The 20624-nt window shown below is 41.0% G+C and overlaps 1 protein-coding gene across 3 annotated transcripts in view; it reads left to right on the plus strand.

The window, feature by feature from the left end:
- The window catches only part of MAP3K19 (mitogen-activated protein kinase kinase kinase 19), an 88675-nt gene that overhangs the window by 47258 nt on the left and 20793 nt on the right, over positions 1–20624 (plus strand). For 2 of the 3 annotated variants that reach the window (XM_003822805.5, XM_055108544.2), the window contains 5 exons: positions 2861–2939; positions 3879–4138; positions 11313–11356; positions 14576–17029; positions 19001–19150. In XM_003822805.5, coding sequence (XP_003822853.3) covers positions 2861–2939; positions 3879–4138; positions 11313–11356; positions 14576–17029; positions 19001–19150 — 2987 coding nt within the window. Of the gene's footprint in view, positions 1–2860; positions 2940–3878; positions 4139–11312; positions 11357–14575; positions 17030–19000; positions 19151–19494; positions 19647–20624 lie in introns of all 3 variants that reach the window. The other variant, XM_055108545.2, reaches the window with a different exon arrangement.

Here is a 20624-nt window from a genome sequence, read left to right on the forward strand (position 1 = left end):
CAGGAAGGCCCCAGGTTGGATTGTCAGGAAGGATTCCCATAACTGCATTTCAAAACTGGCTGCTACTGACCCTCAAATCATGCCACGTCTGCCATAACCAGAGAGCCGCTCCCACTATCAATGTAAGAACCCCCTCCCTCTGCTGGTACCCACATCAGCACACAGCATGCCTGCACCTTATCTTTTTTCATGTAACTCACATGCATCAGTCTCTCAAGTAAGCTTTCTGAATCTAGCAGCGCAGGAAGCCGGAAATACAGCTGTTTGTTTTTTTTTTTTAAGTCTGTGTTGAGCTTCACAATTTAGGAAATCATCAAAATGTGAAGATGGCATCAAAATATTTTGAACCTCCATGCTCGCAATCCAGACAGATATGCACATCCATTGAAATAGAACAAGGACCTCATTGATATATGCTCCTATTATGTACCCACAGAAATTTAACAAATAAAATAAAATAAGGAGACCAAACAGGAAAGTAAGGCTTTTCTGGAGTAAATAATTTTTCTTTATTGAAATCAGTTAGGCTGGGCCTGATTTTAAGTTTTTATTTTAATAATGGTTTTGACACTAACAACAACAAATTAATGATCATTTTTCTGACTGGTTATGAATGTCATTTTCACCTCTTCTATAAAGAAAATATATTCGTGGCTATGTTGAAATGTTGTCTTTTAATTTCTCTCTATGGTAATATTTTCTGATAGCGTTAATTTACCCTCATTATGTGAAAAATGCACTTGCTAAGAGCAAGTGTTTTGTCTTTACCTGTGACAATGCATCCTCTTCCCTGGCCTACTGGGTAGCTTGAGAGGCCTTATCCACAGCAACATCAGCAACTCACAGTATTCAAGAGGCAGAACAAAGAGAACATCTGTATGTTTCTAGTGGATTTCAGAATCAATATTCTGTAAACTTTTTTCCAATTTAGGACCAACAATTAGGACGGTGGCCATTAGCTCTTAGCAATATCTTAAAAGGCAGGTATTTCTTACATGTGCTTGTTATATCTTTGTTTCTTGGTTTGAAAAAGAAGTCAGCTGATGAACAGACTTTGAAGCACATTACATTTGTTTGAAAACATTCTGGGTTTATTAATTCTTGACAACTGCAAAAGTACAGTTGTTCTTAAATATGGTTCATGTGAATACACTCAGTTTTCTAACTTCCACAGCAAAGAACTAAATACATTTAGCTTTTGTGCCAGAACATCCTTTTCACTGACAGTTTAGTTATTAGGAATGTATGCTGTATGTTTTTCTCACTCTAACATGTCAGCTAGGTGTTTGCACTCAAGGATGACTACAAAAATATTATGAAAGACATCCATCTTCCTTTCAAATAGGAGAACGACCTTGAGCATGTCATGCAAACTCATTGCTATCAGTTTCTTCATCTCTAAAACGAAAGGCTTGGGTTAGGTGACCTCTAAGTTCCTTCCAGCTCAATAATTCCAAGTCTCTCATTTTTTGCTACATAGTCTGGTGATAGCCTCTTTGAAAACTTAAAAAACAATGGACTATTCCAGGGAAACTTCATTTTTAGACAAGTGTTCCATGCAATTGTATAGTATTAGAAAACATGCAATCAAGTTGTCTCCTTTGAGAAACATTAAGAAAACCAAAGCTAGCTACATTTTTATGGTAGTACAAAACATAATATTGGATAACAATGATAGTAAACACTATTATCATTTGCCTGATTGTAAACAAAACTTTTCATTTTGGAATTTTTTACTGTGTTTTTTTTTTAATGCACTTGTTTCATTAAATGGCACAGGTATAAAAATTGAACAACAAAAATGCTTTCACTATGGTAGTTCCTATGTATTACACAAATATATCCAAAGTCCTTTAAAATAATAAAAATCTACTAATTTAGATAATGATGATATCTATTAAGCAACTTTCCCAAGGTCACCCAGGAAGTGGCAGAAAAGGGATGTCTGATTCACACCTTAACCTTATCCTCCCTGCGATACTCCTTCCCCAGCCTTTAATTAGTGGAGCTCATACAGCCATTGCTCCTCCAGGCACAAGCAGATTGAGTGAATAAATGGCTCTGACAGATAAATGGATAGAAATGAATACCGGGGCAAGCATTGCGTCCTCCCGGAAGGACACGCCTCTCTGCTCCCACATCACCACTTGCTTCTATCACAGTGCTTATCTCACTGCATTCTTTATTTTCTTATCAGCTCTACTAGGGCCTCAGCTGCATCTTGTTTATTTCCCTGTTTTCAGCACTAAGTGCTGGGCTTGGCATATCCTTAATAAAAGTTCGTTAAATGGAAAAAAGGAATGAATGAACACACCTTAAAGAACAGGCAATGTTAGAATAGTTCACACTAGTTTTTTACATAAATTTGCTTAACATCTTATACTGTGAGCAAGCGCGTATTCTATAAGTTGGAACTTTCTGTCTTAAGGGTTATTCTGGAAATTAGTTCATGAAATGAGACAAGAGATGACCAAAATTACAAATACAAGCAAACATCTTTGGTGTTACATAAATTATCGCATTGAATGCTCACAATAGTTCTGGGAGATAGGTGTCGTTACGCTTTATAGAAGGTGGTTCTGTTTTCTCCATCCTGAGGACAACATAGTTTGTTATAAAACTTTATTTTCCATCTGTAAAATATTATTATATGGTTTTTTGCTCTTTAAGCAAGCATTTATTTAGGATCTATCATATCCTGAACAGGAAAGATACAAAGATGGCTAAACCTCAGCTCCTGATTAATGTCCATTTTGTAATCATTAAGAAGAGATTAGCCAAACAGAAATAAAGTACATCTCCCACTTTCCACTGGAATTCATTACTTTCTTCCTTCTACTACTGTGGTATGTTTCTACAGGTGTTGAGATCACTGTAACTTTTCCAAGAGATGTCAGTCCTCCCCAAGAAATGAGCCAAGAAGACTTAAAAGAAAAGAAGTAAGGAATATTCTTTGAAGTATCAGATTTGAAATGAAGTATGAAGCAATGATAGTCATATGGCAACATACATTATTAGTAATTGAATCCATAATAATGCTTAAAAGTAGAGGTCACAATAAATAGTATGTGGCAGAGGCCGGATCATAAACACTTTGGCTGTGTGGGCCATATGGTCTCTGTTGTAATGATTCAACTCTGCAACTGTCATTTGAATGCAGCCATAGACAATATGTAAACAAATGAGTGTGGCTGTGATCCAGTTAAAGCTACAGAAAAAGGCTGAAGGCTGGATTTGGTCCCCGGGCTGTAGTTTGCTGACCCTACTGCAGGGCAGAGCTACTTAGAATGTGGTTCTGCGGTCCTGTTACTAGTCCATGATGAGGTCAGGACAGGCTGCGAGGGTGACCATTAAAAAAGTTGCAAAGCAATTTGGCAAATAACTTACGTTCATTGATCGGGTAGTGAAACAAATTGAGGCTTATTTTTTGCATGTCTTTTATTTTTCTTCCATTTTTATGGCAATTCATTTATATTTTACAAAAGTATCAGTTCACAATGATTGGAAATTTAAATGCTGGTTCTTCATCAAAAATAGTTTGAGAAACACTGGGCTAGTCAGTACCTGTGGAGATAAAAGGGTACATCCCCCAGGCCTGCCCTTGGTCTCTGATTTCTTTGTGCAAGGAAATGGTGATTGGGAAAACGAGAGTGAGCTGAAACCTAATCCATCCAAGCGATGGTACAGAGAGCTAAGGAGGCCAGGAGGAGTCAGCAGGTGGAGATGTCTTACCCTCTCAGGATTCAGCCTTTCCTTTCAGCAGCACCATTTGGAAGTAGTTCTTCAGACTTTCTAGTGATGTCAGGCTGAACTGAGGACTGGAGATCCAGAAGATGTGGCAACTGAGTTTTAAATCAAACATTTCCCTCCCCCTTTAGTGTGATAAACTCATTGCATCAAGAATGGGCACAAGCACATGCAGTTTCTCATCCAAATGAAATAGAAACGGTGGAGCTCAGGACAAAGAAGCTGACCATGCGGCCCTTAGTTTTGCAAAAAGAGGAAAGTTCCAGGGAGCTCTGCAATGTGAACTTGGGCTTTTTGCTGCCAAGATCTTGTTTAGAACTAAACATTTCCAAGTCTGTAACCAGAGAAGATGCTTCTCATTTTCTGAAGGAGCAGCAAAGAAAATCTGAAGGTAAGTTGAACATTGAATTCCACAGTGAGTCCTTTTGGTCAACAAATATTTATGTATTGTGCCAGGCACTGTTCTAAATGCTAGAGATAAAGCAGTGAACATACCAGACAATAACCCCAGCCCTTGTGTAATTTACATTCCTGGGGGTCATGGGGGTGTGAGACAGACAATAAACTAGTAAACAAGTAAAATGAAGGATGGCATAATGTTCCAGCAGAAAGAACACTATATGTGCAAATGTTTATATATTTGTTCAAGGAATAGAAGGCAAATATTTTGAGAATATCTTATTGTTTAGATTATTTCATTGCTTATTTCTTTAAACATTTCAGACATTATTTTGTAAACTATACTTGATAATTTCAGTATCAATATCCTACTGATTTGCACTATGGTTGGCTTTTTTCTTGAGTGTTTGAAAATCTTCATTGTGAGCTCATATTTGGTTGATGTTTATCTGTGGGAATCTTGGGGGCCCATGCTGTGGATGCTTTTGGCCAGAAGTATTGAATTTACTTCTACCAGGTCCCAGGGTCATTATGGACTTGAGTCTACGTTAGCCTTATTCCTGGATCCCCAAGTTAATGTGCAAGTCTAAGAGCCAACTTCCAACTACATTGAGCCCAAGACTCATTTGCTAGATAGCAGCACTGATGCCAGCATTTCCCCCTGCGGCAACATTGTCTTTGCTACTTGCTTACCACTGTCCTCAACCAACCAGCCAAAACCACCAGGAACAACCTTATAATCCAACAAGTTACATTCATTGATTTATCACAATGAGGGAGACTGCATGCCAGTGGAGCTGTGACACATCCTACCAAAAAAAAAAAAAAAAAAGAATAATTATTATGGGATTTTAAGAGAAGGGTACATTTTAAGTGAAATTTAAATGAAGCAGTGCTTAAATTTTTTTTTTTTTTTGAGACGGAGTCTCGCTCTGTCACCAGGCTGGAGCACAGTGGCCCAATCTCAGCTCACCGCAACCTCTGCCTCCTGGGTTCAAGCAATTCTCATGCCTCAGCCTCCCAAGTAGCTGGGACTCCAGGCGCATGCCACCACGCCCAGCTAATTTTTGTATTTTTAGTAGAGATGGGGTTTCACCATGTTGGCCAGGATGGTGTCGATCTCTTGACCTCGTGATCCTCCCACCTTGGCCTCCCACAGTGCTGGGATTACAGGTGTGAGCCACTGCGCCTGGCCTAAATTTTTTTTTGTTTTATTATGCTAAAATGTGTGTAACATAAAATTGACCATTTTAATCATTTTCAAGTGTACAGTTCAGTGGCATTTAAGTACATTCACATTGTTGTGTAACCATCACAACTATTCATCCCCAGAACAGTTTCTTCTTGCAAAACTGAAACTCTGTGCCCATTAAACAATAACTCTCTATTTCCCACTCTCCCAAAGCCTCTGGTGACCACTATTCTATTTTCTGTCTCAATACGAATTTGACCATTCTAGGTCTTTTATAGAAATGGAATCATGCAATATTTGTCCTGTGTCTGGCTTGTTTCATTTGGCATAATGGTGAAGCAGTGTTTTGATGGGCTATATGTAAAATAGTTCATAAGAAATCTGGACTTGAAGTGGACCTAGACTCTTGTTCCTTGAAATTTACAAAGTTAGTTCCCAAATCTTGATAGCGTTTTTTTGTTTTTTGTTTGTTTGTTTGTTGTTGGTTGGTTTGTTTGAGACACATTCCGGCTGTGTTGCCCAGGCTGGAGTGCAGTGGCATGATCTTGGCTCACTGCAACCTCTGCCTCCTGGGCTCAAGTGATCCTCCCACCTCAGCCTCTTGGGTAGCTGGGACTACAGGTGCATGCCACCACGCCTGGCTAGTTTTGTTTGTTTGTTTGTTTGTTTGTTTTTTGGTACAGATGGGGTTTCACCATGTTGCCCAGGCTGTTACTGAACTCTTGGGCTAAAGTGATCCTCCCATCTTGGCCTCCCAAAGTGCTGGAATTACAGGCATGAGCCACCATGTTCAGCTTCAACAGCCTCTTTCAGCTTCATATCTTGCCACTCTTCCTTCGCAGCATGATAAACTTTAGCACACTAAATGCCCTCTATTCCCTAAACATGCATGTGAATATTTGCACCTACTGTTCTTTCTGCTGGAGCATTATGCCATCCTTCAGGTTTTGTCTTAGAAACCCCTTCCTCTGGGAAGTCTTCCTGAACTTCCCAAGACTGGATGAGTTGCCCTTTCTTTGTTCCGCTATAGGATCCTGACCTTACCTACAACATAGCACTAATCAAGCGCAATTGTCACTATTTGTTTATGTGTTCATCTTCACCGGATTACAAAAGCAAGAATCATTCAACCTCCAAGCATTTGGCATCATACCTGGCACATAGCCATTACAAATGCACTTTTAATTAATAATAACAATAATCAGGTCCAGGGCAGCACTTTGGGAGGCCAAGATGGGCGGATCACTTGAAGTCTCAAAAAAAAAAAAAAAAAAAAAGAAATAAGAAGTACTAGCTGTGCACAGGCACACGCCTGTAACCCCAGCACTTTGGGAGGCTGAGGCAGGAGCACTGCTTGAGGCCAGGAGTTTGAGACCAGTCTGGGCAACATAGGCAGACTCCACCTCTAAAAAATGTACATATATAAAAATAAATTTTAAAAATTAGGTGGCTGTGGTGGTGCACACCTATAGGCTCAGCTACTCGGGAGGCTGAGGTGGGAGGATTGCTTGATTCCAGGAGGCCAAGGCTGCAGTGGATGATGATTAGTCCATTGCACTCCAGCCTGGGTGACAGACCTCATCTCTTAAAAAAAAAAAGTACAGCTAGTACAAGACTTTCTTCTAGTGTGTACTTTCATATTGCTAAATATCATGTTTAGAATGGTATTTATTAATTGTTCAGTTTGGGCTTCATCTATTAAGATTTATTACTTTTACATTACTTGCCTCACACACAAGCAATGCCCAATTTTCCCAATCTTTGTGTCTATTTTTTTAAAATCAATATTCAATGTCTCTGTTATTATGACTAGGTAAAATATTATTTGCAGCTGAGCTCCATAGTGTGTTGATTACATTTCCTCTCCTTTTAGACATTGTATTTATCTCAGCATTAGTAATAACCACTTCATTTCTTCATTTGCTTACTTTTTGTATATCTGTTACTAATTCATCCCATCCTGTGTATTGCACCTATAAAACAAATCTCAATACAGGTGATTAGATATCAGGCAATCTGTTGGTTCCTTTTGTTTTTGGAGACATTGCTCCTGGACCCTCCTGGCCTCTAATTTTACTCCACACCACCTGCTCTCTGGATCCACTGCCCAGCCGCCCATCTGAGATTCCCTTCGTGTCATCCTGGGAATTCCCTTGCCTCCTTGCTGTGTTGAATCCTTGTGTACTGGATATGTGGCTTAATCTTCCTTTCCTTACTTTTTTTTTTTTTTTTTTTGAGACAGAGTCTGACTCTGTCACCCATGCTTGGAGTGCAATGGCGCGATCTCAGCTCCCTGCAGCCTCTGTCTTCTGGGCTGAAGCCATTCTCCCTCTTCAGCCTCCTGAGTAGCTGGGACTACAGGCATGCACCACCAGGCCTAGCTACTTTAAAAAAATTTCTTTGGTAGCGATGGGGTCTTACTATATTGCCCAGGCTGGTCTTGAACTCCTGGGCTCAAGTGATCTACCCACCTCGGCTTCCCAAAGTGTTGGGATTACAGGCTTGAGCCACCTTGCCTGGCTTCCTTGCTTTACTTAATCCTCTTTTACTAGGGCATATTTCCCAGCAGCTTCTTGAGAAAGGGTACACGGAGAATATGAAAGATAGAGTTGTTTGTTGTCTCTAATTCTTCTGAGCTCTTTTCTTTCTTTCAGTTTGATCTGTTCTCTGTATGTTCATATTGGAGCATTTCCTCACATATCAGTTGAATCACATATCCTCACATATCAGTTGAATTTGTATCTAAAAGAGTTTCACTAAAAAGTTCTGTATGTTTGAGTGAGCTTGTTGAATGGGCCTCAAAGGAGCTGAATAGGTGGAGAACTGGACGATTCATAGAGGGATTCCCAAGTGTCAGCTTGTATAGATCAATGGACCTTTTCTCTCAGCTAGTTTTCCCCAGAGAGATAATCCAAACACCTGCCTGTAGGTTATGAGACTGGAGGCAACATTCTTGGCACTGAATGGGGTTCATATTTCAGTGTGTAGACTCTTCTTTATCCTCATATTTTCACTCCAGCACCCCATTTCTGCTCCCAGCCATACCCAGCTCCTTAGCATCTTTGTTTCAAGCCCTCCAGGGAGTAAACTTCCAGCCAACTGCCAGGAAAGGAGAAGAGTAACTCCTCATAGGGGACAGGGCAGGGAATCCAGTACTTATTCCAGCACAGACTTATGAGCACCCTCTCGTTTCAGTCTTGCCTGCATCCCTGTCTTCGGAGGTACCTTCAGTTCCCATTCCTTTCTGAAATTCTTATTTCTGGTTGGGCTGTCCCCTTGCAAGCATTGGGCAGAACACAGAAAGCTGACAACTCAATCAGTTATTATTCATCCATATAATTTTCTCTGTCCAAAATGTTGATATTGCTCATCTGTTGTTTTATCATTTAGGTGTTTTTATTTTTTGTCCTTATTTACATGTTTTTTAATTCTTTTACTGTGATTTTAGTGTGATTTGTGGAGGGATTGGAGAAAAGCTTGTACATTCAATCTGCCATTTTTAATTGGAACTCTGTACTTATTTTATTTTATTTACTTTTTTGGAGATAGGGTCTCGCTCTGTTGCCCATGCTGGAGTGCAGTGGTGCAAACATGGCTCACTGCAGCCTCAATATTCCAGGCTTAAGTGATCCTCCACCACAGCCTCCTGAGTAGCTGGGAGTACAGGTGCATGCCACCACACCTGGCTACTTTTAACATTTTTTGTAGAGATGGGGTCTCGCTATGTTGCTCAGAGTGGTCTCTACACATTTTTCAAAGGCTTTGACACATGTTATCAAATTACCTACCAGAAAGATCTTGCCTCTACATTCCCACCAAAAGTCTTTACCCCACATAATTCCTGACCAATACTGGATAATACATATTCAAATATTTATAAGAATACTTGAAAGCGTTTTTTTAAAAAATTCAGGATGCTATCCATTGTGTACCCAACTATAAATTATATTCAGTTGTATTTCTAGATTAACTTCTAACATCTTTTCAATAGAAAACCTCAACCTCTAGAATGCAACCTCTGGGAGCAAAGAGCAAAGATCTGTCTTTCCTGCCCACAACTATAAATTGCCATCTTCTGGGACAGTGTTGGCCACTCAGCAGGCACTCAGTAAATAATTGTTGAGTAAATGCATTAAGAATGAAGGGGAGGTGCCATGGCCAGCTGTGTCCAAGGGGAATGCCTGTGCCCCCTCCTGTTGCCTGTTGGGGTCCTCTTCTTAGGTGACTTGTTTTTCACCTGGGATTGGCTTTTCTACTGTGTTAAACCTTAGAGGTCTTTTTCTCTCCGTGTGAAACTTCAGAATGGCAGCCTCAGGCTGAAATGCACCTACAGACATTTGTTTGACCCTCACAACATTGAAAAACAAGGGAGGAGAGGCCAGGCCCAGTGGCTCACACCTGGAATCCCAGAACTTTGGGAAGCCAAGGAAGGAGGATTGTTTGAGCCTAGGAGTTTGAGACCAGCCTGGGCAATACAGTAAGACCCTGTCTATACAAAAAATTAAAAATATAAAAATTTTAAATAAATAAGCAAGGGTGGGGGAAGGAGATTTCACATAAAACCTGCAGCTTGGGTTGGGTGCGGTGGCTCACACCTGTAATCCCAGCACTTTGGGAGGCCGAGGCCGGTGGATCACGAGGTCAAGTGTTCGAGACCAGCCTAGCCAACATAGTGAAACCCCGTGTCTACTAAAAAATAAAAAATACACAAAAAATTAGCCGGGCATGATGGCAGGCGCCTGTAATCCCAGCTTCTCTGGAGGCTGAGGCAGGAGAATTGCTTGAACCCAGGAGGTGGAGGTTGCAGCGAGCTGAGATCATGCCACTATACTCCAGCCTGGGCGACAGAGCGAGACCCTGTCTCAAAAAAAAAAAAAAATCTGCAGCTCTCTGGCTTCTTTTGGAAGATGTAGCAGGGCTGGACTATCTATCTGGGTTGGATAACATCACTGCGAGCTGGGTAATGATGCCCCTTTAGTTGGGCATATGATCTCGATTTACTGCTGTGCCTTCCTGTCCCACATCATCCATTTCTGTGACCTGTTTTGACCCTGGAGACACTGGAGCTTTTGGCTTCAGCTTTAGAAAGTCCAAACTATGCAGAAGTGGTGGTGGTGGTGGTTCATGGGGTTTTGGGGATCATTCTGACTTTTTGGTAAGAAGAGAACAACTTGTAAGTTTTATACTACCTAGTAAGTCCCATCTCGTTCCCTAGGTGAGTCTTCCTCACACTCACCTTTCAGAGTTTATGGTCGATCTAGTTTAAACAACTGTTGGGAGACACTTATACAAGAATATTTTCACATTTCTGCACAGTTCAGGCTTTCTAAGCAAAAAACACTAGGAAACTAAGTTAAAAGATGACTGAATGGCAGAAACGCCTCCAAAGTTAGTGTATTGCTCCAGAGAAATTTAGAGACTGATTTTCCCAAAAGCTGTTTGCTTATATTCTAGGGTAATAAAACATAGAGTCACCTTTCTCCTGGAGGCATTTGCTTACAATTCATAGTAAAGTGCTCTCTCCTTCTCTGGAGGGAAAGATGGGCTAAAGTGCCACCACCCAATATACCACCTGAGTCTCATCATTCCAGAGCTCCCTCCTGTGATGCAGCTCTGCCAGCTGTGCAGGTCAACACCCGGCTCTCATCACATTGCCCTGTGAGGAACTGGGTTGTGGGGAACTGGCATTACAATGTTCTGTGAGTGATAAATGGTCTGCTCTCTGGTCCAGAGATCTCAGGTTTTCTGTCAGAATAGAGATATAAATATAAAACAGCAACCCCTGCTAGTGGCAGCAGCCTGAAGTTTTGTGTGATGATTCCACCTCTGTGTGAGTTCCACAGGGGAAACCTCCAATTTCTACAACTTTTCCTCAGACCCCTTAGCATCTGTATTACTCCATCCCCAGACTCTGGCTTGAGACTGTTTTCTCTCTACTACTAAGAATATACAGTTATTGTTTTTCTTGTTGTAGAGTTTTCGACCTCTCATATGAAGTACAGTGGCCGAAGCATCGAGGTAAGATTAGTGCTAGCGTTTTTGACTTGAGAATTAAAACCAAACAACTCTATCCATTAATTTAGAACCAAATCCTCAGCAATTACACTTGACCCTTCAACAATGCAGGGGGTAGGGTCACTGATGTCCCCAACACAGTCAAAAATCCACACATAAGCTTTGATTCCCCCAAAACTTAGCTACTAATAGCCTACTGGTTGTTTTGTTTTGTTTTGTTTTGTTTTTTGAGACAGAGTCTCACTCTGTCACCCAGGCTAGAGTGCAGTGGTGCAATCTCAGCTCACTGCAAGCTCCGCCTCCCGGGTTCACGCCATTCTTCTGCCTCAGCCTCCCGAGTAGCTGGGACTACACGCACCCGCCACCACGCCCGGCTAATTTTTTGTATTTTTAGTAGAGACGGGGTTTCTCCATGTTAGCCAGGATGGTCTCGATCTCCTGACCTCGTGATCCGCCCGCCTCGGCCTCCCAAAGTGCTGGGTGTTCTGTTTTGTTTTGTTTAGAGACAGGGTCTCGCTATGTTGGCCACGTTGGTCTTGAACTGCTGGCCTCAAGCAATACTCCCCCTTAGCCTCCCAAAGTGCTAGGGTTACAGATGTTAGCCACCGCACATGGCTGCAGTAGCCTACTGTTGACCAGAGCCTTATAGATAAAATAAACAGTTGATTAACACACATTTTGTGTTATATGTATTATATGCTGTATTCTTACAATAAAGCCAAGAAAATAAAATGTTATTAAGAAAATCATAAGGGGCCAGGTGTGGTGGCTCACGCCTTAATCCCAGCACTTTGGGAGGCCAAGGCGGGTGGTTCACGAGGTCAAGAGATCGAAACCATCCTGGCCAACATGGTGAAACTCCGTCTCTACTAAAATACAAAACATTAGCTGGGCATGGTGGCGGGTGCCTGTAGTCCCAGCTACTCGGGAGGCTGAGGCAGGAGAATTGCTTGAACCTGGAAGGTGGAGGTTGCAGTGACCCGACATCATGCCACCGGACTCCAGCCTGGCAACAGAGCAAGACTCCGTCTCAAAAATAAAACAAACAAACAAACAAACAAAAAAAGAAAATCATAAGGAAGAGAAAATATATTTACTCTTCATTAAGTGGAAGTGGATCACCATAAAGGTCTTCATCCTCACTGTCTTCATGTTGAATAGGCTGAGGACGAGGAGGAACAGGAGGGCTTGGTCGTGCTGTCACAGAGGTAGCAGAGGAGGAAGAAAACCCACATATAAGTGGACTTGCGTAGTTTGAAGCCCTGTTGTTCAAGGGTCAACTGTATTTCTTGGAAAAACAACAACTCACATATAGTTCCTAGAGTAGCAAATCGTTCCTGGGGAAATTATGCCTTGCCATGTGCAGTGCTTTTCTGGAGTGTTTCTGTTCTTTACATAATGAGCTGAGTAGCTCCCTTAGACATTTTTTTTTTTTTTTGAGACAGAGTCTCACTCTGTTGCCCAGGCTGGAGTGCAGTTGGCACAATCTCGGCTCACTGCAACCACCACCTCCTGGGTTCAAGCGTTTCTCCTGCCTCAGCCTCCCGAGTAGCTGGGATTACAGGCACCTGCCACCACACCCAGCTAATTTTTGTATTTTTAGTAGAGATGGGGTTTCACCATGTTGGTCAGGTGGGTCTCGAACTCCTGACCTTGAGTGATCCGACTGCCTCGGCCTCCCAAAGTGCTGGGATTACAGGTGTGAGCCACCGCGCCTGGCCAGACATATTTTAATTTGTCTTCTTTCAACCTATTTAGAAATTAGGCAATTCTTTTCTTTCCCCCAGTGGTGGAAAGATTTTCCTAGCTGTCTAATTTATAAGTTTTTGGAAAGATATTTGCAATTCTTAGTTTCTCAACTACCTGACCCTTCTTTTCCTATGAGCCTTTGAGAAATACTTATGCATAGGTACTGCTTAGCATTGCAAAAGGAGTTTATTGACCTAAAAAATTGTAATGGCTGTTACTAGGCAGATGGTTAAGCACTGGATGAATCTGCCTTTATGTCCTAAGTCATTTTTGAGAAATGGGAAAAATCATCTAGACAGTAACACTGGGGTCTACACTACATCTCATCTACTTTTAATGCCTAAGTTTCTAGAGTCAGGTTCCATTTCCTTCCTTCTTACACACAGGTGGCAATAGAATGAAAATTAAACATACATTTCTCAATTACTACCCATGACCCATGCCTATAAATATTGTGATATAAATAGGTATTGAATCTGTATACACAGGAAAAGACCACAATGAAAAGAAGCATAAAGTTAAGGAGTTTATAGCTTACTGCCCGCAAAGTTTAATATTATACATTGGGTTACACTGACCTCTACAGGATGATAATAAAAACTAGCTTAGTTTGAAACCAGAGGGCAAAGGAGAAAGGAAAGCCATCCATTTGCCTGTCATCCACAAAAATGAAATTTTGTACATTTCATTCACAAACTAATTCAGCAAAACGATGGTGAGTAGTTGTGTTTCGGATATGAATTCTGAGTTAGTCAATAACTGACAATTTTTGAGGTATTTTAACAGCAATTTTAAACTGTTTTCAGTGGGATTTCAAAAATCTTAAATCAATTCTATGGAAAGTAAAAAGAAAAAAGAAGAGAAATAAAATGCTTCTTATCTTAAATTTTTACCATTTACATTATAGGGCCTTCATTTAAAAATATATAACCATGAATATTTACATCTATAATAATCCTGGTTTTAAAACGTGTTGTTTTAAATTGGTTCTAAAAAAAAATTGGGAATGAGGTTTTAATTTTAAAAATTGTGATCTTTCCAGGCATAGTGGCTCATGCCTGTAATTCCAGCATTTTGGGAGGCAGAAGTGGGAGGATTGCTTGAGGCCAGGAGTTTGAGACCAGCCTGGGCAACATAGAGAGACCTTGTCTCTACTAAAATTTAAACATTAGCCGAACATAGTGGCACATGCCTGTAGTCCCAGCTACTTGGGAGGCTGAGGTGGGAGGATCGCTTGAGCCCAGGAAGTCAAGGCTGCAGTGAGCTGTGATTATGCCACTGCACCCCAGCCTGGGTGACAGAGCGAGATCTTGTCTCAAGAAGAAAAAAAAGAATTGTGATCTCCAGGATAGCTTTGAACTTTAAAAAGCCTTCCTTAAGAGGACATTATAATCTCTTTAGACTACTTTAAACGAGTTAGTGTGATATTTATATATGTTTCTGCATTCACAGCTTTTTCTGTCTTCCTTTTAGTTCCTTCTGCCACCACTGTCACTCTTGCCCACGCGATCTGGTGTCCTTACTATCCCCCAAAATCACAAGTTTCCAAAAGAAAAAGAAAGAAACATTCCAAGCCTCACATCTTTTGTGCCTAAGCTCTCAGTGTCTGTTCGTCAATCTGATGACCTCAGCCCATCAAACAAGCCTCCGGGAGCCCTAGTTAAGTCGTTGATGGATCCAACTCTCAGGTCTTCTGATGGCTTCATTTGGTCAAGAAACATGTGCTCTTTTCCTAAGACTAACCATCACAGACAATGCCTGGAGAAGGAGGAAAACTGGAAATCCAAGGAAATAGAAGAATGTAACAAAATTGAAATCACTGACTTTGAAAAAGGGCAGTCTTTGGTGTCTTTTGAGAATTTGAAGGAAGGCAATATTCCTGAAGATAGGGAAGAGGATATTGACTGCCATGGTAGTAAAACGCGAAAACCTGAAGAAGAGAACTCTCAATATCTTTCATCAAGAAAGAATGAGAATTCAGTAGCCAAAAACTATGAACAAGATCCAGAAATAGTATGTACCATTCCAAGCAAGTTCCAAGAAACCCAGCATTCAGAAATAACTCCAAGCCAGGATGAAGAGATGAGAAATAATAAAGCTGCTTCAAAAAGAGCTTCATTACATAAAAATGAAGCAATGGAACCAAACAATATTTTAGAAGAGTGTACTGTACTTAAAAGCTTATCCAGTGTAGTCTTTGATGACCCCATTGATAAACTCCCAGAAGGTTGTAGCAGCATGGAGACAAACATAAAAATATCAATAGCAGAAAGAGCCAAACCAGAAATGAGTAGGATGGTGCCTCTTATCCACATCACCTTCCCTGTGGATGGAAGCCCCAAGGAACCAGTGATAGCCAAACCAAGCCTCCAAAAAAGAAAGGGAACCATTCATAACAACCATAGTGTCAACATACCTGTACACCAAGAAAATGACAAGCATAAGATGAATTCCCATAGGAGTAAGTTGGATTCAAAGACCAAGACAAGTAAGAAGACACCTCAGAATTTCGTGATTTCTACTGAAGGTCCCATTAAGCCTACCATGCGTAAAACCAGCATAAAAACACAAATTTTCCCGGCTTTGGGACTTGTTGACCCCAGGCCTTGGCAATTGCCCAGGTTTCAAAAGAAAATGCCACAGATAGCAAAGAAGCAATCAACTCACCGGACTCAGAAACCCAAAAAGCAATCATTTCCTTGCATCTGTAAAAATCCAGGAATACAGAAGTCATATGTTCCTCTCTCTGTTCAACCGACAGAGCCAAGACTAAATTACCTAGATCTTAAGTATAGTGATATGTTCAAAGAAATCAATTCAACTGCTAATGGACCTGGAATCTATGAAATGTTTGGGACCCCTGTTTATTGTCATGTGCGAGAGACTGAAAGGGATGAAAACAAGTATTACCGTGAGATATGTTCGGCTCCATCAGGCAGACGTATCACCAATAAATGTCGATCTTCACACAGTGAGAGGAAGAGCAATATCAGAACAAGACTTTCTCAGAAAAAAACACATATGAAATGCCCAAAGACTTCATTTGGCATTAAACAAGAGCACAAAGTCTTAATTTCTAAAGAAAAGAGTTCCAAGGCTGTACATAGCAACCTACATGACATTGAAAATGGTGATGGTATTTCAGAACCAGACTGGCAGATAAAGTCTTCAGGAAATGAGTTTCTATCTTCCAAAGATGAAATTCATCCCATGAACTTGGCTCAGACACCTGAGCAGTCCATGAAACAGAATGAATTCCCTCCTGTCTCAGATTTATCCATTGTTGAAGAAGTTTCTATGGAAGAGTCTACTGGTGATAGAGACATTTCTAACAATCAAATACTCACCACAAGCCTCAGAGATCTGCAAGAACTTGAAGAGCTACATCACCAGATCCCATTTATCCCTTCAGAAGACAGCTGGGCAGTGCCCAGTGAGAAGAATTCTAACAAGTATGTACAGCAAGAAAAGCAGAATACAGCATCTCTTAGTAAAGTAAATGCCAGCCGAATTTTAACTAATGATCTAGAGTTTGATAGTGTTTCAGATCACTCTAAAACACTTACAAATTTCTCTTTCCAAGAAAAACAAGAAAGTGCATCTTCCCAGACATATCAATATTGGGTACATTATTTGGATCATGGTAGTTTAGCAAATAAGTCAATCACATATCAAATGTTTGGAAAAACCTTAAGTGGCACAAATTCAATTTCCCAAGAAATTATGGACTCTGTAAATAATGAAGAATTGACAGATGAACTGTTAGGTTGTCTAGCTGCAGAATTATTAGCTCTTGATGAGAAAGATAACAACTCTTGCCAAAAAATGGCAAATGAAACAGATCCTGAAAACCTAAATCTTGTCCTCAGATGGAGAGGAAGTACCCCAAAAGAAATGGGCAGAGAGACAACAAAAGTCAAAATACAGGTTGGTATAATTAGAATCCAAGATTCATTGGGGTGGGAAGGACCTCAGAGACAATCTGGTTCAAACCCCTTATTTTCAAATGAGGAATTATAAACCCTAAACAATTAAATAGTTTTTTCAAGGTCTCACTGTTTGATCACAAGGTTGGAATTCAGGTCTTCTGACCCCCAGGCTAAGATGTTTTCATTATATTGACTCCCTTCTGGAATTTAGCTAGCTTGACATTGCAATGAAATCAGTTTGGTTAAATTAATTTAGCAAAACCATTCAAATAGGTCAGTATTTTATTCAATGATGACATTTTCAATCAACAGCATATCATTTCCAACTATCAGCAGATACATAATTATAGGCAAGACATTGCTCTAGGTATGTGAGATAGAAAGAAATGAACATGGCTCCAGAAGTGGCTCACCATTTTGTTCATAGGAAGACATGAAATGTACATTTCTCAGAGCCCCTACACCTGAGCATTTGCTCTCAGATGATTCACTACTTTAATGCAAAATTATTATTGATGCCTACTGTGCTTCTGGCAGTGGGCCAAGAACTAGGAGCATAGTGCTGTACAAGACTCGGCCATTGCTCTCATGGAAGTGTAAGCAAAAATCCTGAAATAAGATTTTTAAAAATTTTGTTTGGCATGAGAGTTGGCATGGAGTGGGGAAGAAGATCAACACATAGTCGGGTTTTCTTTGTTATCGTTTTCACTAAAGTACACAAGCCTCCCAAACTGAAATTTTAAAGACAGAAACAGTAGGTAAACTGAAATATTATTTATTGAACACTAACTCAGGTCATACTACACTATATCCACACTATATCAGGATCAGGAATAATTTTTTTTTGAGATGGAGTCTTGCTCTATTGCCCAGGCTGGAGCGCAGTGCTGCGATCTCGGCTTGCTGCAACCTCCACCTCCTGGGTTAAAGCGATTCTCCTGCCTCAGCCTCCCAAGTAGCTGGGATTACAGGCACTCACCACCACGCCTGGATAATTTTTGTATTTTTAGTAGAGACGGGATTTCACCATCTTGGCCAGGCTGGTCTTGGAACTCCTGACCTCGTGATCCACCTTCCTCGGCCTCCCAAAGTGCTGGGATTACAGGCGTGAGCCACGGCGCCCAGCCAGGAATAATTATTTTAAATAATTATTGGTCAGAAGAACATACAAGGTAAATAATTATCCCGTAGCTTCCTGGACTATTTGCTAGAGATACTAGTCTGACTTCCTGCAAGTCTGGCTTGTGGATGGTAAACTGGCTTCCTGTTTTGGTTACTGTAGATAATGGGTTGATTTCCTGGGTTGGTTGCTGCACATTGTAGGTCAGAGTTCTATTTTTATATATGATCTGGCCATTGTTGGTTTGTATATTATCTCTCAGTACATATGTGTATGTATATATATGATATATATGTGTGCATGATATATATTTGTTTATGTGTGTGTACATTTGTGTGAACACATATGTGAATATGTGTGTATGAGTTTGTGTGTCTCTATGTGTGTGTCCAGCTCTGTGTATGTTTCTCTTTCTGAACTTGTCTGTGTTTAGGAGCAAGCTGACCATGATAATGGGAATTTTGAGGAGAGAGTTGAGGTTGGGGGCTGAGGAGATGGCACACACTAACATATTCTGTCATGATAGGGACCTTGTGAAAGATGATTCTCAAAAGACAGTGGTTAGTAGCTGCAGGCCTATGTGGGGCCTGAGATGAACAGGACTAAGATCTCCTCCTATAAAATATGCAGAGCAAGATGTGGTTTTAAAATGTGTATAATTAACAAGGCTGAAGTTCACAACTAAGATACACTATGTGGTCATTTGGGGGAATGATGTGTCTCTAGAAGTTACCTGTAAGAGTGGCCACAGACAGGAACATTTGAAAAGAAGACTTTACTCTCACCCCTTTCTCTCCATCCCAGTGACTTGGTTTAATGGTCATCTTTCCTTTTGTCTCATTCTTCCAGAGGCATAGTAGTGGGCTCAGGATATATGACAGGGAGGAGAAATTTCTCATCTCAAATGAAAAGAAGATATTTTCTGAAAATAGTTTAAAGTCTGAAGAACCTATCCTATGGACCAAGGGTGAGATTCTTGGAAAGGGAGCCTACGGCACAGTAAGTTAAACTGGAAACTTGAAATCAGCACTCCCCACCCCTCCACAGTCCCTCCCTCCACCCCTCCCACTCCCCCAGTCATCCTCCCTGCTTCCTCTGGCAAGCACTCTTTTACTTAGAACTCTTTCAGTTGGAAGTAACAGAAAATCCAACCACTGAGGGAAAGGACAGTTACTGCTTTATCCGACTGAAAGGTCTGGAATAGGTCTGGCTCTGGGTCCAGGTGGCTTCAGGGATCAGACAATGTCATCAGGATCTGGTCTCTCTCTCTCTTTGCCTGGCTTTTTCTCAGGCACATATAGTGACTCAATGGCCACTGCATTTCTAACCTCTCATCCTCCCAGGTTCAAGTCCAATGGGAAAGAAATATCTTCCTTCAACAGCTGAATATGTTACTGGAAGTTTGGAGAATCATTACTAGATGGCAAAAACAAAAGATGTTCCTTCCATTTTGTGAACTGCATAAGAGATCTTGGGGGGTGGGCGATGAAGAGAGGTGGGTACAAACATACAGTCAGAAGAAATAAGTTCTAGTGTTTGATAACACAGTAGGGTGACTATAGTTAACAACAATATATTGTGTATTTCCAATTAGCTAGAAGATTGAAATGCCCCCAACACAAAGAAAATGACAAATGTTTGAGGTGATGGATGTCCTAAACACACTGTCTTGATCATTACACATTCTATGCATGTATTAATATATCAGATGTGCCTCTTAAATATGTACAAACATTATATATCTAAACCCTAGCACTTTAGATAGTTATTTACATAGACGAGTAAAGAAAAGGCTGGCCCCCAAATAAGACTTGTGCTGTCTCCAGATGGGGACATTTCAGAAATCAGTGAGAAGACAGGAAGACACAAAACCACTGAGATTACATCACAAGGGTGATTTCCAGGGCCTGTCTCCTTCTCACTCCAGAGAGCTTGGGAGCTGAACTAGCTCTATTTTACATATTATCAGGAGCTTTTCCAAACCACCATCTCATGTAGTCATCATAGAAATCTGGGAGGCAGGCCAGGTGTGGTGGCTTTCACCTGTAATCCCAGAACTTTGGGAGGCCGAGGCGGGTGGATCACTTGAGGTCAGGAGTTCGAGACTAGACTGGCCATATGGTAAAACCCCGTCTCTACTAAAAATACAAAAATTAGCCAGGTGTGGTGGCACAGACCTGTAATCCCAGCTACTCAGGAGGCTGAGGCATGAGAATTGCTTGAACCCTGGGGCAGAGGTTGCAGTGAGCCCAGATCACACCACTGCACTCCAGCCTGGGCGACAGAGCGAGACCCTGTCTCCAAAAAAAAGAAAAAAAGAAAAAAATCTGTGAGGCAGCCTGGGCAACATAGAGAGACCTCGTCTCCACAAAAATACTTTAAAAATTAGCCTAGTGTGGTGGTACATGCCTGTAGTCCCAGCTACTCAGGACACTGAGGCAGGAGGATCGCTTGAGCCCAGGAGTTTGAGGCT

This window comes from Pan paniscus, chromosome 13 (assembly GCF_029289425.2).
Source record: "Pan paniscus chromosome 13, NHGRI_mPanPan1-v2.0_pri, whole genome shotgun sequence".
In the NCBI taxonomy this organism is placed as follows: Eukaryota; Metazoa; Chordata; class Mammalia; order Primates; family Hominidae; genus Pan; species Pan paniscus.